Source organism: Coregonus lavaretus, assembly GCF_964263955.1.
Source record: "Coregonus lavaretus genome assembly, chromosome: 29".
Classification (NCBI taxonomy): Eukaryota; Metazoa; Chordata; class Actinopteri; order Salmoniformes; family Salmonidae; genus Coregonus; species Coregonus lavaretus.
Window position 1 is genome coordinate 34,392,505 of NC_140016.1, and position 17,473 is coordinate 34,409,977.

Genomic DNA, 17,473 nt, shown 5'->3' on the forward strand with positions numbered 1-17,473 from the left:
TGGCTCCCCAGTGGGTCGTCCTGGCTCCCAAGTGGGTGGGCCTATGCCCTCCCAGGCCCACCCATGGCTGTGTCAATGCCCAGTCATGTGAAATCAATAGATTAGGGCCTAATGATTTCCTTATATAAACTGTAACTCAGCCAAATCTTTGAAATTGTTGCAAGTTGCGTTTATATTTTTGTTCAGTATATTTTTGACCTAGTGCACGATATACAGTAGGGAATAAGGTGCAATTTCAGATGCAGCCCCAGTACAGTACGTACATAATCGTTGACAGGAACCTGGTCCAGGATGTCACGGGCGACGCGGTGACCTCCGACCTCAGCATCAGGAATGTCCTCCTCATCCTCCACCTCGTGGAACTCAGCATCTGCACCAAAAGGTACACAGAATAGCTGTTGATGTACTTTACCGGATCACAGCAGAAACTTATTTTTCTTCTCCTGTTTGAAAAAGCCTGCATTCTACTGTAAATGAATCTGGCTGGTTTACTGAGAGGCTTACCATTCTTTAAACTGCTGCAGTGTATACAAGCACAGAGAATTTGGCATGGGATGTCATAATGACGTCATTCTGGTTGAATAGACCATATAACCAGATTACAACCAGGTAAAATGTCTTTTTTATAATAACGTCAAGACGCTTGGGAACAATATCATATTTTGGTTGTTATATGGTCAGATAACCAGATTACAACCAGGTAGACATCTTTTTCTGGTCGCTAAAAAGAAGCCTAATCAGTAGACAACTTTACAAATGACCCTCGAAATCTCTCATCCCACCATTTTCAAAGTGATGCGAGAACGAGAGAGGAGAGGGGTGGAGAGACCCCGGTGCCCTGTACCTCCCATGGGGGAGGGATGGATCCAGTGGATGGGTAGCTCCTGGCATATCTCCCAGATCTTGGAGTTGAAGAGGAAAGCTGGGTTAGTGATGGGCTCCTCAGCAGGCACCCACACCTGGGAGTCCTCCACCACCTGCATGTCCATGCCCTCTGTCTTGCCCACCTGTCAGGGAGAGGAAACACACAAAAAACACACACACACACTCAGCCCTCAGTTCTATGCCCTCTGCATTCTCAGCCCTCTCTCCCCAGAGCCACAGCGCACAAGCCCTGGCCACGTCCCTTTGTTCATCACCCCTTATTGCCCACTGGGAGTCCCGCCACTTCCTGCCTCCTGCTGACTCCCGCTAGCCTTGAATTCCTCCTCGTTTTGTGTTTCTTCCTCTCAGGCCTCAAAAGCTGCCCTTTCTCCCCAACAACAATACAAGAATCTGACGACGGCATAGATTTGACTTTGAAACGACTTTGCTTTATACTTTATTGTGTCGCGAAAGGCTGCAATATCGTTAAATCCGACAGACACAGTAATAAAGCATAGCGTCCTCTTCCCTCACCCATCCCCTATTACCGCATTCAGCTCACAGCACTAGCGACATGCTTAATTTGTTTATTCTGTAGTTCATGAGCTGTAAAGTAAACTATTAGTGGTTAATGATAGGGAATACGTGTCACTGCTATCTAAGAGATGTATAAAAAGGGGTTTGGCAATGCCGCATTCCACTACCGTGCCGGATGTGTTTCTTTATGTATATGTAAATAGGTCGGCAAACAAACCCCTCTTCCCAGTGCCTCGTTAATTAGCAGCTGGAGAGAACAGCAAACAGTTTACTTGACAAATGTTTTTACAAGGTGATTCTCTCCTCGTCTGAAGCTTAATTGCACATTAGTTGATCTTGATGTCGTATCCCCGGGCTATGGTTGGAGCCGGTATAATTTATATTAGGTTGTGCACTCTCGACTCTCCCTCCCTTCCTTTCTCACCCCTTACTGATTCTGTCTTTATTCTAAATTACGGTCCGCTCTGCCGTCTCGCTGTAACTGTTTGTTGTGAAGTGACATGACATCAATGAGCCTGCGGAGATGAACTCGCACCTCATTCCAGCCAGATGAAAGAATACGTTGCGTAGCGACGTGGCCACTCAGCCACTCAAGCGCTAGCCGAGCCAGGTTTGTGCTTAGACAAGCAGCTTGACAGTTTGCTCTCACTCTTTTTTTCAGCTCATTTTTAGCCTGGTCCGGATCGGGCTAAGCTAATGACCACTCAGAGGAGGACTAGGGGGGCTCTGGCGGCGTTCGCTCCTCCTGAACTACAGAAATTAAAATGAAGGTCAGGAAACACAAACAGACCTCCCTAATTGGACTGCAAAACCGCTGAAGCCGAGCAACTAAGGAAACCACCCCGAAATGAGGAAATGGAGGTCACGACACAGAGCACTGTAATCTGACTTTTACTTTGCAGTTGAGAAACAAGACCAATAAGTTGCAAAAGGAGACCGCTCTCTGGGCAATGTTTAAGTTTATCATGGCTTGTGTGGAATAGTGATTTTAAAAGACCAATCGACAAGTACAAAGACGATGCGATAATGATTTTATGACGCAGTTGATGCAGTTATATCATAATTTAAGCTGTCTTGTATCGAATATTGGACACTGCTTAAGTAAAGACATTTTGTATTAGATGTCAGACTAATTATTTATTTCCTGTTGCTCTGAGCCTATGTAACTACATTCCACACACATTCAGTGTCATACTGTAATGAACATACACTTGCCCTCTCTCACACCAATGTCCTAAGGGTGCAACTTTGTGACACATGCTGATACAGTAAGTCACTTGTGTTTGTCATGGAGCAATGAAGATTTTCTCATGACATCATAAGACCCTCGATATACATGACCTGTATATGACATTACGTCCCATCTGGCAGTCTCCCATACTGTAAAGCCATTCCACACTTTGGTAACACTTTACTTGACACTCAGTGTCATAACACGTTATGACACGGTCATAACCTGTCATAATATGGTCATAACACTGTCATGACCCATGTATTTACACCTGTTGTGACATATATTGCATTATCTTATGGCTGGTTATGACACCTACATAAGAGTGTAAAAACAAAATTATTTTTTTCCCTGCCAAAAAGTTTCCTTTCGTTTGAAAGTTTGTCTATTTATGCATTCTGTGTAACTTTACTTGGGACTAAGAAAATACACTTTATGACTGTCAAGAAGCATTATGACCATCATAATCATAAAAGCCAGATAGGCATATCACGTACCTGCCTTTATATCAGTCATCAGTCAAAAAGAGGGTGTCTTGTCCTGCTCCTGAAATCTGCTCCTGCATTCATCCCAGTCATCAGCAACAGAGCATTGGGGTAGGTGCATATCTGACATCAATGTGTGCGCAATTAGAATGATAATTAAACATGGTCAATAAAAAAAAAAAGATATATATAACAAACATAATGTTGCGACATAAGCTATGGTGTAATGGAATGTTTTGCCTTGTGTGGTAGGTTTTGTGGGTTTTGACACTTATGTAGGTGTCATAGACAGCCATAAAATAACTACTGTGGTAGGTTTTGTGGGTTTTGACACTCTTATGTAGGTGTCATAGCCAGCCATAAAATAACACAATATATGTCGCAACAGGTCTAAATATATGTGTCATGGCAGTGTTATGACCATATTATAACAGTTATGATATTAGTTATGTCAGCTGTTATGACACATTATGACATGGTTATGACCGTGTCATAAAGTGTTCTGACGCTGTGTGTCAGGTAAAGTGTTTTTCCATGCATTGTTTGTCATTTGTTTTTTTAGTTTTTTTTTATCTGAGTGGGAGGTTTCCTTGCCAGCTAGGCTGGTTGTGGCAATACATATTAAGTGGTTACCCAGAGTAGCAAGAAGAGATTCAAAAACACTCTGTTCTACTGTCTGAAGTAGGAGGACAACGGCAATTTCATCAGCTTCAAGACTGGAGGGAAACTAGGGGAGGCTCAGGGATTACAGCCTCCCATCATTTCATACGAGGAACAAAGTGAAAATGGCTGAAGATACCGGCGGCAAACAATTCATGTTTGTCACCTGGTTCTACTCCCCGGTTGCTTTATTTCCTTATCAGCCACTCACAGTTTCTCCACCGGCTGCATTGTTTTCACCTCACCTCTGAGAATCTGAAGCCCCAGACGCCCCGCACTGAGCCCACGTTCACATAGCCCGCAGCTTGGCTCGGCTGGGGCTGAGCCGAGCAGCAGCAAAAGCTGTTTTGATTTTAATTAACCCCTCTGTGGTTCACATGGTCGTAACACAGTCAGGACCTTAAAGGAGACTTGGCTGCGAGATGGAGGCCTCCCATGCCACGAGTGTGTGGATTCTGATGGACCGTGGATCACTTTCTACTATCTATTGTAGGGGAAGTATACAAGAGGTCAAAGGTCAGAGAGGTTAGTTGTTCAGTACCGGTGTGTTATACAATACCGGTAACACCTTACAATAAGGTTATATGAATTAGTATGACATAATGTAGTAGTTAACATGAGTAAATGATAAATAAATACATTGACAAGATATATAATTACTTAATTAATTACAATGTGTTAATAGTTAACAAATACATGAATACATAATTTGATTAAGAAATGCACTGCACAGTGTACTTAAGGGTGTCATTTACACAGTACTGTAGTGTGTCATAACTTGACATTTCCACAGTAGAAAGGCTATGTAACAATATAATAATATTATGGGACTTGGTCTTCACTAATCCAGTGTGATTGTGAGCTAAGCCTGAGTGTGCGCATATGTGTGTGTCTGCACGCTCGTGTGTGTGTGTATGTGATTAAGTGTGTGTGCATCCTTGCTCTAATCACACACCAAGTGTCTTCTCCTATCCTCTGGAGAACCTCTCCCTCCTCTCTTCTCCTCACCACAGCCAACGCCAAGGCTCCTATCTGATTGATTCCACAGAAGTCTAATTAGGTTTCACAATGCGCAAAAGAAGACAACAATGGAAGGGAATATGGTACAGGCTGAACAATTAGTATTAGTCAGAAAGGGATATCTGGGATTTACTTGGCATGACAATGGAACAAACATTTTTATATTTTTATGTAGCTGGGAATATCATTTCGATATTTCCCAGCTCCGTTGGAGCCATGTGTAAAATGTAAATGAGAGTGGAGGATGGTAGAGGCTGAAAATATTGCGTGAGGGATTCATCCGCCAAACTTCACATACGGCTATTAGGCCAGGAGAAGTGAAATTAATCGCTCGAAGTTCGGAGAAGGAGAGACATATACGCACCCTTTAATGGCTTATACCTCTTCCTCAGATCCCTCTCTTACATTCTCTTTCACACTTACCCCTTTAGGCTATTTTGGTCAAGTCTTTGGAGGAGTACGATTACACATTTATATTAGTTCAAGATTGACAGCAAACACCATTTGATGTGAGCCACAAAGGGGGTTGGTGGGCAGCTTTCAGATGGTTTCTTGTGCGCTGGATGCGGAGATTACACTTCAGCGGGAGAGGGCAGAGAAGAGCGGATGGTCAGGGTGAGTGTTTGAGCACAGCTCTCCGACTCCTCTTCTCTGTTTATTCCTACTACCCCTGCAAAATGCATATTTTCCTCCACACACACACACACACACACACACACACACACACACACACACACACACACACACACACACACACACACACACACACACACACACACACACACACACACACACACACTCACACAGAGTGAGTCAGAGAGTTGCAGATATTCATACTGTACCAGTATCTCTGTGTTCAAGGTTGCCACCTCTGTCACTTTAGGAAGCTCCCTGGTCTGGGTCTTGATGTAACACCTCTGATGTTTGGCAAACCGGATACCTGTGATTCCCTTTGAGGGGAAAAAGAGAGATGGAATAATCCAAAATTCAGATATGTATCATTCATTATTTTGTCTGTGATGTGGAACGGCATAGCGACAGGGCGATATAATTTTTCAAACTGTTTCTTCAGTCTCTTAAAGAAAAATCGAAGTTCTTAATAACTAAGAGAAGTTAGAACCTAATGAGGATGCAGAGGTTCCTTATGATCTTCTCTAGCTTCGTTTTTCTCCTTCTACCTTTTTTCTACCTCCTTCTAGATTACAGCACATTCAAAGACAGCTCAGCTCCTACAACACAAACCTCGCTTTTAGAACAGACAGAGTAAAAAACAAGGGGTTCTTCCTGTCTAAACAATACTTCATAGGGAGGATATCTCAAGCAGGAGAGCCAAGCGACATTTCCTAGGGCGAAGCAGCGGTTTCAACCCAAATGGCACCCTTTTCCCTGTATAGTGCCTTCAGAAAGCATTAACACCCCTTGATTTTTTTTCCACATTTTGTTGTGCTACAGCCTGAATTTAAAATTGATTAAATGTAGATTTTATGTCACTGGCCTACACACAATACCCCATAATGTCAAAGTGGAATTATGTTTGTATTTCTTTTTTAACATACATTTTAAATGAAAAGCTGAAATGTCTTGAGTCAATAAATATTCAACCCCTTTGTTATGGCAAGAAAAAATACATATTTGCTTAACAAGTCACATAAGTTAAATGGACTCTCTGTGTGCAATAATAGTGTTTAACATGATTTTTGAATGACTACCTCATATTTGTACCCCACACATACAATTATCTGTGAGGTCCCTCAGTCGAGCAGTGAATTTCAAACACAGATTCAACAAAAAAGACCAGGGAGATTTTCCAATGCCTCGCAAAGAAGGGCACCTATTGGTAGATGGGTATAAAAAAAGAGCAGACAATGAAAATCCCTTTGAGCATGGTGAAGTTAGTAATTACACTTTGGATGGTGTATCAACACACCTAGTCACTACAAAGATACAGGCATCCTTCCTAACTCAGTTCCTGGAGAGGTAGGAAACCGCTCAAGGATTTCACCATGAGGCCAATGGTGACTTTAAAACAGTTACAGAGTTTAATGGCTGTAATAGGAGAAAACTGAGGATGGATAAAAATTTGACAAAGCAATTAACTTTTTGTCCTGATTACAAAATGTTATGTTTGAGGCAAATCCAACACAAATTATCACTGAGTATCACTCTTCATATTTTTAAGCATGGTGGTGGCTGCATCATGTTATGGGTATGCTTGTCATCGGCAAGGACTAGGGAGTTTTTTGGGGGGATAAATAGAAACTGAATAAAGCTAAGCACATGCAAAGTCCTAGAGGAAAACCTGGTTCAGTCTGCTTTCCAACAGACACTGGGAGACAAATTCACCTTTCATCAGGACAGTAACCTAAAACACGAGGCCAAATATACACTGGAGTTGCTTACCAAGACGACACTGAATGTTGCTGAGTGGCCTAGTTACAGTTTTGACTTAAATTGGCTTGAAAATCTGTGGCAAGACTTGAAAATGGCTTTCTAGCAATGATCAATAACCAACTTGACAGAGCTTGAAGAATTTTTAAAAGAATAATGTGCAAATATTGTACAATCCAGGTGTGCAAAGCTCTTAGAGACGTACCCAGAAAGACTCACAGCTGTAATCGCTGCCAAAGGTGATTCTAACATGTATTGACTCCGGAGGTTGAATACGTACAGTTGAAGTCGGAGGTTTACATACAACTTAGCCAAATACATTTAAACTCTGTTTTTCACAATTCCTGACATTTAATCCTAGTAAAAATAATAGTAGAGAGAATGATTTATTAATTAATTGTGATACAGTGAATTATAAGTGAAATAATCTGTCTGTAAACAATTGTTGGAAAGATTACTTGTGTCATGCACAAAGTAGATGTCCTAACCGACTTGCCAAAACTATAGTTTGTTAACAAGAAATTTGTGGAGTGGTAGAAAAACTAGTTTTAATGACTCCAACCTAACTGTATGTAAACCTCCGACTTTACATTTTTACATTTACATTTTAGTCATTTAGCAGACGCTCTTATCCAGAGAGACTTAAAGTTAGTGAGTACATACATTTTCATCTAGTCAAGATGTATTAGTGTTTTATTTTTCATATGTTTTAGTTTTTACAAATGTTAGTCTTTTTCTTCCACTTTGACATTACAGAGTATTTTGTGTAGATTGTTGACAAAAAATGACAATTAAATCCATTTTAATCCCACTTTGTAATACAACAAAATGTGGAAAAAGTCAAGGTGTGTGAATACTTTCTGAAGGCACTGTATATGGAATGCATCCAGTGTCTCTACGGAGGCTGCCCCTGCTGAATTAGTCAGTCATAGGTCCCTGTCACTCTCTTAATCTGTGCAGCCTAGTGAAAAGCCACTCTTTTCAGTGCCATTGATGATCCTCCACCTTGTGGAATTCAGGGCCTTTTCAATTTGACGACAACAGGAGAAAGCCTATTTCAACAAAGCAGACATATCTGTTAATTATCTTTCTGTGTGCCATTATCTGTTTGACTAAGTAGTTCTCCTGGAATAAGTCTGAAAGCCCACGAAAGCATATGAGATTGTAACACGTGCCGTCTCTAGGGCTACCACAGAATACCATAGAGTCATGAGCGTATGAGAATAGAGTGCTGGATCTTCACCGGCCACGCTCGCCTTAACATTGTATCACGATAAGTGGTGGCATGAAAATGGACTTGATTCAATCATAATTTAATTACATCTACATGGCGTAGAGCTCTAATGCCTTTCCGACTTCTTTAAATTAGCGTTAACTTAGAAATACGGACGTTCTATTCCACTTGTCTTTAGAGGTCACACACCACGACACGATACGAAGCAATGCCTGTCATAATCCCCTTGTCTACAATTGCCTATAAAACACTGCAATAGGCCTCCTTGTAGCTCAGTTGGTAGAGCATGGCGTTTGCAATGCCAGGGTTGTGGGTTCGATTCCCATGGGGGGCCAGTATGAAAATGTATGCACTCACTAACTTTAAGTCGCTCTGGATAAGAGCGTCTGCTAAATGACTAAAATGTAAATGTAGTCGGCGACACAGAAGTATAATGTTTATGCCTGACTTTATTGTGATGAGCCCGTTTAAATTTACTGTAATGGCAAGCGCCGCTACAGAGAGAGAAAAAGGACAATCTCGTGATGTGATGCAATGATTAACGGAGTTGGTCAACCAGAAAATACACATCATTATGGGGATAATAAATGGGAAAAGGATGCAAGGTTTAATAAACAATTTCATAATACCGGCTCGCCACTCGCCCCTTATTAAACCCACTACACATACACTGACAGCTTTAAGCTTCCCAACTGAACAATGATTTGTTTGGAGGGCTCATTGCGTCGCCATTGCAGAAAGGTTAGGGGACGCTGTACTAATCATTGTCACTAGGGCTCTATATTCCCATCTCTTCCTGCATCTTGCATCTTGTGAGTGTCAGCCCAAGTAATGTGTTGAGGAAACAAACATGGATGCTCATTCTACCGGCTCCTGTGAACGGGGACCCTAAACCCATGCCATTAAATATTATCTCTGAGTTGCTGCACCTCTGTTAGTGATTTCCTTTCATTCACGGTCGTGTTCAGGGTTGTGCTCATTAAGGCACGAAAGGGGGAAAAATAAAGATAGTTTCTTCCTCTTTCAGTCAATTTTCTTCTGTTTTGAGTCTAATGGACACAACCCAGGATTCATGTCGCTGGCCGTAAACAATAAACAATGTCATCTTTGGATATTGGAATATCTGAGAAACAATATGTAGTTTAAGGAACATATAGATTATTTAATGACTAAATGTAAAGCAGATAATTACAGTATAGCATAGCATTTTGATTGATATGACTTGAGCTACTGTATGTTGCTCATACAGGTAATCTGGCAGACTTGTATTTTAGTTCACATAAAAAGGGATCATTCTTAGATTGAATCAATTTGATGAACACAAGTTTGTATTGATGTCTAGCTCAAGGTTCTGGAAAACTGGAATTGAGGTAGGCCTACTCTCGTCTATACTCTTGCCCCTCAATATTTGAAATGTATTCTTGTATTATTGCTTATTTTAATATTGTTTGAAGGTAATTGATTGTGTAATATGAATGATTTAGAGCTTTACTCTAGTTCCAGATAGAATTTTAAACAAAAGAGAGTAACCTTCAAAATACATAATGATGCTGTCAATATGAACCATGGTTTGCATCAAATTATAAATGAAATGATAGACGAAAATATATATTTTTTAGAAGAGCTACATAGAAATACATTAGATGTGTTGGTGGTAGTTGCACTATGTGACCATAATTATTCTCATATAATAGACTGTTGAATATGCTTGAATGCCAGTCATGTCTCTACTGGTATTTTTATCAGTTCTTGTGACCATAATGATTGTAATTTAATAGACTGGTGAATATGCTTGAATGCCAGTCCTGCCTTTTACTGGTATTCTTATCTCCACTTCTTGTTCCCTAGGTTCTTCCTGCAGCATGTTCCCTGTATTAACCTGAAACAAAAGAAGTGGCATTATCTGCCCATTTCAATTCCTCATCCACAGCCCTTGGGCTTGACGGAGATTGTTTTTAAGGTGGCTTTTGAATTTGTAATGACTTGAAATATCCTTTCTTTTAAAAAATGATTTCAACCCCCCCCCCCCCCTCAGCTAACACTTAGTATAACTTATAATAAGGTTTGTGTTTTCCTCCACTCTCTTCTTTTCTTTTGTAATCACAATGACGCTGGAATTATTCTGCTCGCTCACTTGTTTCGCCATCTCCCGTGGTAGTGCCTGGAATCAAACACATTTTCTTGGTGAATTTGCTTCACTGACAGAAGTGGATAATTCAGACTGGATGGGATGGAGGAGAAACTAGCAACAGGCATGCTTCGGTGTGTGTGTGTGTGTGTGTGTGTGTGTGTGTGTGTGTGTGTGTGTGTGTGTGTGTGTGTGTGTGTGTGTGTGTGTGTACGCGCACGTGCTTGTGTGTGAGTATGAGTGTGAGACGTAATTGAGACCTCTTGTTATTAGATATTTCGTTTTATATTTGATATCAGGTACACTCTTAGAAAAAAGGGTTCCAAAAAGGTTTTTCAGCTGTTCCCATAGGAGAAACCTTTTTGGTTCCAGATAGAACCCTTTTGGGTTCCATGTAGAACCCTCTATGAAAAGGGTTCTACATGGAACCCAAAAAGGTAATACCTGGAACCAAAACGGGTTTTCCAAAGGATTCTCCTATGGGGACAGCCGAATAACCCTTTTAGGTTCTAGAAAGCACTTTTTTGTGTGTGTGTAAGTGTGTGTTCGTGGTGGGTAATGGATTGTGATGAGAGGGAATTGAAAGCTCTTGTTATTAGATATTTAGTATTATTTACGACACACATTGTCACATCAGCTTTTTCCGTGAGAGAGAGAGAAAAAAACAGGAAAAAAAAGATGATATGATTTCAGGAGAACAGAAATGCTTTTACACAATATAAGAACAATTTAGAAAGGGCTCAAACACAAATTCAATCACAAAACTATAATAATAACAACACAAAAGGGACTGTAAATGAAGTATGCATAAAGTGTACTGTACATAATGTGTATTTTATCAATACTTACATGTTTGAAGTCATGGATCTCGAGCACCTCATTGCTACCGTTGCCCATCCTGAAGAGCTCAATGCTGTGGGCGGGGTCAATCTCCATGATGCTGTCTGTCTCCATGCCGTCCAGCACAGCCTTATAATGTTGGTTGTACACCTGGAGACACAGGACCAATCAAAAACATCCTCAGCCTAACTTACAGGTCATTTAACCAATAATACATGTGAGTGGGGCAACTTAACTCAATAGCTCCAATCTATAGCCTTTCAATAGGCTTAATATCAGTGGCGTGTATTCATGAATGCCAAGGGAAGCCAGGCTTCCCCAAAAACTTTACCAATAAAGAAATCTAAAAACCTAAATAATGCATCTTCTGTCTCTCTGTGTTTCATAATTTTCCTTCAATTCGCAAGAGGCTGAATGTATCTTACCGGAGAAAGCATCCGAGCGAGCGAAACAGCGCCCCTCTGTCTCTGTAGCCCATCTATCTGATGCTGTCTGATCAAAAAGAGTATGATATTGTTGCCGCCCGTAGCATTGAATGCAAGGGAAGCCAGCGAGCATTTGGCCTCCCTTTGATAAAAACATTATAAAATAATAGCCAAACAGCATTGAGCTAATCTGAGCGAGCTCAACTGTGACTGGTCCTGGCGCCAGTTTGGATTTGGCTTCACACCAATCACATCACAACAAAAGCCAAACATCACTGACAGAAAAAACCTGAATTGTTGCATCTCCTTTTGTTGTGTCCTCCAGTGGCTAGCTAGCTAGCTAAAATTGGCCCTTTCCTAAATTAGCCACGGATGGAGATAGGGATTTGGACTTGTGGTTTTACTTAATTCTCGATACTGGGCAACGATTATAACGGCGATTCTCATCCAACCATGAAAGGAAGTTAGGCTAGCGAGCAAGCATTTTAGCCAGGACAACAAAAATTAAAAGTGTGTAGCCTACTGTATGACAGAGTCATAGACCGTTTTGGCGACATTTTACATTTACATTTTACATTTTAGTCATTTAGCAGACGCTCTTATCCAGAGCGACTTACAGGAGCAATTAGGGTTAAGTGTCTTGCTCAAGGGCACATTTACGTCATTTAGCAGACGCTCTAAATGACGTAAATGTATGAAAGAGAGGAGGATGGCATTGGTGTTTCTCTATAAGTAGGGTGAGTCAACATGTTTTTTCTACTTTCAAACACACACACACACACACACACATGCACACACACACAGAAATCAGCACCATGGACAGCCACATCATATTTACCTTACGTTGATTAGACTAAACCGTTTTTGAAACCTTTTAATTGTTACTGTATTAGAATAAGCATACACTATATATACAAAACTATGTGGACACCCCTGCAAATTAGTGGATTCGGCTATTTCAGCCACACCCATGCAATCTCCATAGATAAACATTGGCAGTAGAATGGCCTTACTGAAGAGCTCAGTGACTTTCAATGTGGCACCATCATAGGATGCCACCTTTCCAACAAGTCAGTTTGTCAAATTTCTGCCCTGCTAGGGCTGCCCTGGTGTGCTGTTATTGTGAAGTGGAAACGTCTAGGAGCAACAACGGCCGCGAAGTGGTAGGCCACACAAGCTCACAGAACGGGACCGGTGAGTGCTAAAGCGCGTATTGCGTAAAAATCATATGTCCTTGGTTGCAACACTCACTACCAAGTTCCAAACTGCCTCTGGAAACAACGTCAGCAGAAGAACTGTTCGTTGGGAGCTTCATGAAATGGGTTTCCATGGCCGAGCAGCCGCACACAAGCCTAAGATCACCGTGCGCAATGCTAAGAGTCGGCAGGAGTGGTGTAAAGATCGCCACCATTGGACTGGAGCTTTGGAAACGCGTTCTCTGGAGTGATGAATCACGCTTCACCATCTGACAGTCCGATGGACAAATCTGGGTTTGTCGGATGCCAGGAGAACACTACCTGCCCCAATGCATAGTGCCAACTGTAAAGTTTGGTGGAGGAGGAACAATGGTCTGGGGCAATGGTAACAATGGTAATGCCCATGACTTTGGAATGAGATGTTTGACGAGCAGGTGTCCACATACTTTTGGTCATGTATTGTAGTTGAAATGGTGCATAGGTGATTTGGTGATGTTGAAATGTTGAAGTTGAAATGGTGCTGGAATAGTGGAGGCAGCTCCTGTTTTCTTTGCGACTTGCGGTAACTCTCTGTGGTTCTAAATCAACAGTTGTTTAGTAGTCCGAAAATGTCGGAAACATTAACTTGATTGACCATGCTGTAGGTCATGTAACAGTTTGGTACATGCAATATGCTTTGTGGACAGATGTTGCTCTCCGGTTTTGTGATGAAACAAAGGTGTGGTTGAATTTATTCTGCCACTGTGTCCTCTTATTGTCTCGGCCTTAGGCCTATATATCACGGTGGCAAGGCATATGAACTAACATGTTATAGAGCAAACAATGCAATTATTGCCCCAGTGATTTTACCCACACACCGCTACTGCTTAATATACCTCTAGCCTTTCAATAGCGTTTAACTAGGGTTAATACACCGTCAACCCCCTTTAAAATCGGTTTAACATGCATTGGCAAGGGTGTTATAAGCCAAAGAGAAATACTGTACTGTAGTACAAAGATTTGAGGACAATACGCACATTGATTAATGGCATATTCTTCAAAGCATCATGTCCAAAGTAACACACAACATATGACCAATGGAAGCAATACACCACTGCAGTGAACGGCATCCTGCATGCTGACATTTGTAATGTGCCAAAATATTCATAAACACGATCAGAAATAACACTGAGTCATTGTTGATACATTGCTATTGACAAACTGCAAGTTCAAATTAAGATTTGTACATCCATAGAGGCTGCGTAAGTACCCTGTGAGTAGCTACATCGAATAAATGCCACTTTGAATATGTGGCTCGGATAGTCGTTTCTTTTTCTTGGCCGTACCGTAATGCACTGGTTGTTTATCACGACGCCTTGCTTATGTACTGTTCTTGGGCACGCATGGGTGGCTGTTAAAATTCCCTGTCTACAAAAATGATTCATGCCCACAAGCTGAAAACGATGCTATTAATATTTATGTCGAGTGTGGTGTTATAATGAGAAATATATTGCTGAGTTCATCTTCAACTGTTGTGGTGGTGAATCAAAGCGCCCCGTACTGTACCAATGAGAGAGTTGATTAATGGATACAGGCAGACGGCCAATGAAATTATATTCCCAATCAACATGTGTGGGTCCGCTGATTGCTAAGGGATTGAACACAAAAATAACCCAAGCCCTGTGAAAAATGTTGTTTCTTTCTAGTGTTTATGACTACAATGTCCCTGCCTGATGCTCATATGTTGGTCTATGGTCTAGTGACTCCAGTAACACTAGTTAAAGCTCTATAACATGGTCACTGTAGCGGGTGATTTGGACGGAGTCAGGCGCAGGAGGTGTAAATCACAGAATAATGGTTTATTTGGCCAATACAGCAATGCGTAAAACAACTACAGTGTGACTTAACGGCGCACTGGGAAAAACAAAACACACGGGTGAATATCCCGGCGATAAAGTACATAATGCTCCACCGAGCTATCGACACCTCCACATGGAAACAATCACACACAAAGACATGGGGGGCAGAGGGAATACTTATACAGGGACTGATAAGGGGATATGAACCAGGTGTGTGTAAAAAACAAGACAAAACAAATGGAATAATGAGAAGAGGAGCGGCAGTGGCTAGAAGGCCGGTGACGACGAACGCAGAAGCCTGCCCGAACAAGGAGAGGAGGCAGCTTCAGAGGAAGTCGTGACAGTCACTAGCACACAATGACATTTAAATGACCTGCCTCACTTATTACCAGGCTCTTCAATAGGGGAGCAATAATGATTGAATGGAATATAATTCTTAACAGAAGATCATGGCAAGTATGGCTCTGGAATCTAAATAACCATTAACATGGATCACAATGGCCTTGGCTCGGAAAGGAACCCAAACTTTAAAATCGTAAGACACAGCCAAATGAAGATTGGACCTGATATTCAAGTATCAGCTGAGCAGTTATGTGACATTTATTTAGAGCCATTAAACAGTCTGGGATCATTTGCAGTGGATTACAGTTCTATTAAAGCCTTTTGTTTTATATTAACATAAAGGTGGAATGGGAAAGTGGATTCCTAAGAATTGATTTATACTAAAACAATTCATCACATTTTCACTTTTGATGAAACTCCAGCGGTGAGATCTCACCATGTTGAAATGGATTGTAATGTATCATAACTGGACTGTTTAACTTTACTTGTTCAATGTTTTAAAAAGGTACATAATGTTGCTATCGTTTTGTTTAGAAAATGGGAATAGATGGCTTCCGTGGATCCTTGAACCTTTAAAAGTTCATATTCTGTAACGTTACTAACGTTACTGACTTGTCCTATACTCGTATTTGTGGCCAAAGCATACATTTGAGGAAAAACACTTCTAAAACCCCACCTCAAATTTGTTCTCAAACAGACAATTTAAAAAATGCTTGCTATAGAATCCTCATAGAATTTGATGTCATCCTTGTAAGGAGGATGAGCTGGGCAATGAGCAGTCTATTCACATTAATATTTTTAATGACTGATATACGCCCACACCATTCTGTTGTTGGGGTACACCCACACCATTCCAACACAGAAAAGCTGCTTTTTAACATACTTAATTGCCATTTTTTGGGGAAGGAAAACGAATTCACTCATATTGTAATGAATTATATGTCATATTTCATAAACATATGGAAACACTGGAGAGTTAATTTAAAAAGGATACTTCAGCGTTAGCGCAACGACTGGACTCCAGAACTACCTCTAACTTCCTTTATACACGACACAGAGAGTCTGGGGCAGTAGATAAAGTAGACTTCCAGTCATTGTGCTAACGTTAGTTAGCATTGGCTCGCAAACTATCTCTAACATCCTTCATACTCGATACAGAGACATAAAAATGGTATCCATGAGTTCATCTTACTCTGGGAAAGTAGAGAAAGGGCCACATTAAGCTTGTGAATATAAGAGTAAAGAGCTCACAAATATGGCTTTCTAGGAACTAGTATTTGGGTCTATGGACCATATTCATACGTTTATTTACCATACATGTCAAACATGGTTAATTGTATTGGATTCTTTTGGGTGGATTGACTTTGGATAGCACTAGCGGTCATCTCATCTTTTCAAAAATCTAATCTTTCACTTCTTCACAAGAAACCGAGAGTAGCCTTCACTTTTAACTTCGCTTCATTATCTGCTCAGCCTTTCCAACCAATTACTAAACAACAAATTCTTCCAAAGGTACATGCTCGGCCACCGAAGCCTGACTGGCTCACAAAAGACCCAGGCGTTGCAAAGAAGTAATGATAGTGAAAGTTAATTAGCGTTCTCTGCGAATTCACATAGGCGGGGGAGGCCAATGCTCAGGGAGGACTTTAGTTCAAGGTGTAGCTAATGCAGGTGCAAAGACTGTTTTGCTCTCATATTATTAAGGTTCTGTGCAGTTCATCCTGAGAACTCCTGAAGCAATTTCATAATGATTTGTACTTGATCGGGCTGGCTATTCAGATATGTCATACAATTAATTAGAAGGTTCAGATTCAATGCTGTTTTAACAATTGAAACTGTTCTGAATAACATACTTAATATCCATGATGTGTAAGAACTATAACTTATCAAAACAATGATAAAAAGTATCTGAATTAGTCTTCTCAGTAGCAAGGTAGCAACAATAATGGGTAGCTCTTAGTTATAACTCCAAGGATAAAGCATTTCTCTGATTCAGAGGGGTTGGGTTAAATGTGGAAGACGCATTTCAGTTGAATGCATATAATTGACTATTTACAAAAAATTTGTTAAAGTGTGAGCTATTTATACTTTATAAATATATACTTTATAAATGTTTTGAGTGACCAGTGTAATTTCTCACAAAAAGATGGACAGGCCATAGACATTTCAGCAGTACCGGATGCTCCTGGAGGTCTCAAAATGGCAGTCACACTGTTGTAATAGTGTGATGTGTAACTTCAGACCCACTCTATGTTAAGTAACGTAAAGCTTGTCGTCTGAAAATG

The 17,473-nt window shown here is 40.8% G+C and overlaps 1 protein-coding gene across 1 annotated transcript in view; it reads right to left on the reverse strand.

The window, feature by feature from the left end:
• Window positions 1-17,473, reverse strand: part of tnmd (tenomodulin) — a 99,834-nt gene that overhangs the window by 6,542 nt on the left and 75,819 nt on the right. The window contains exons 3-6 of the mRNA XM_084147053.1: window positions 11,397-11,537; window positions 5,640-5,747; window positions 845-1,007; window positions 264-370 (exon numbers count right to left, since the gene is read on the reverse strand). Coding sequence (XP_084003179.1) covers window positions 264-370; window positions 845-1,007; window positions 5,640-5,747; window positions 11,397-11,537 — 519 coding nt within the window. The remainder of the gene's footprint in view (window positions 1-263; window positions 371-844; window positions 1,008-5,639; window positions 5,748-11,396; window positions 11,538-17,473) is intronic.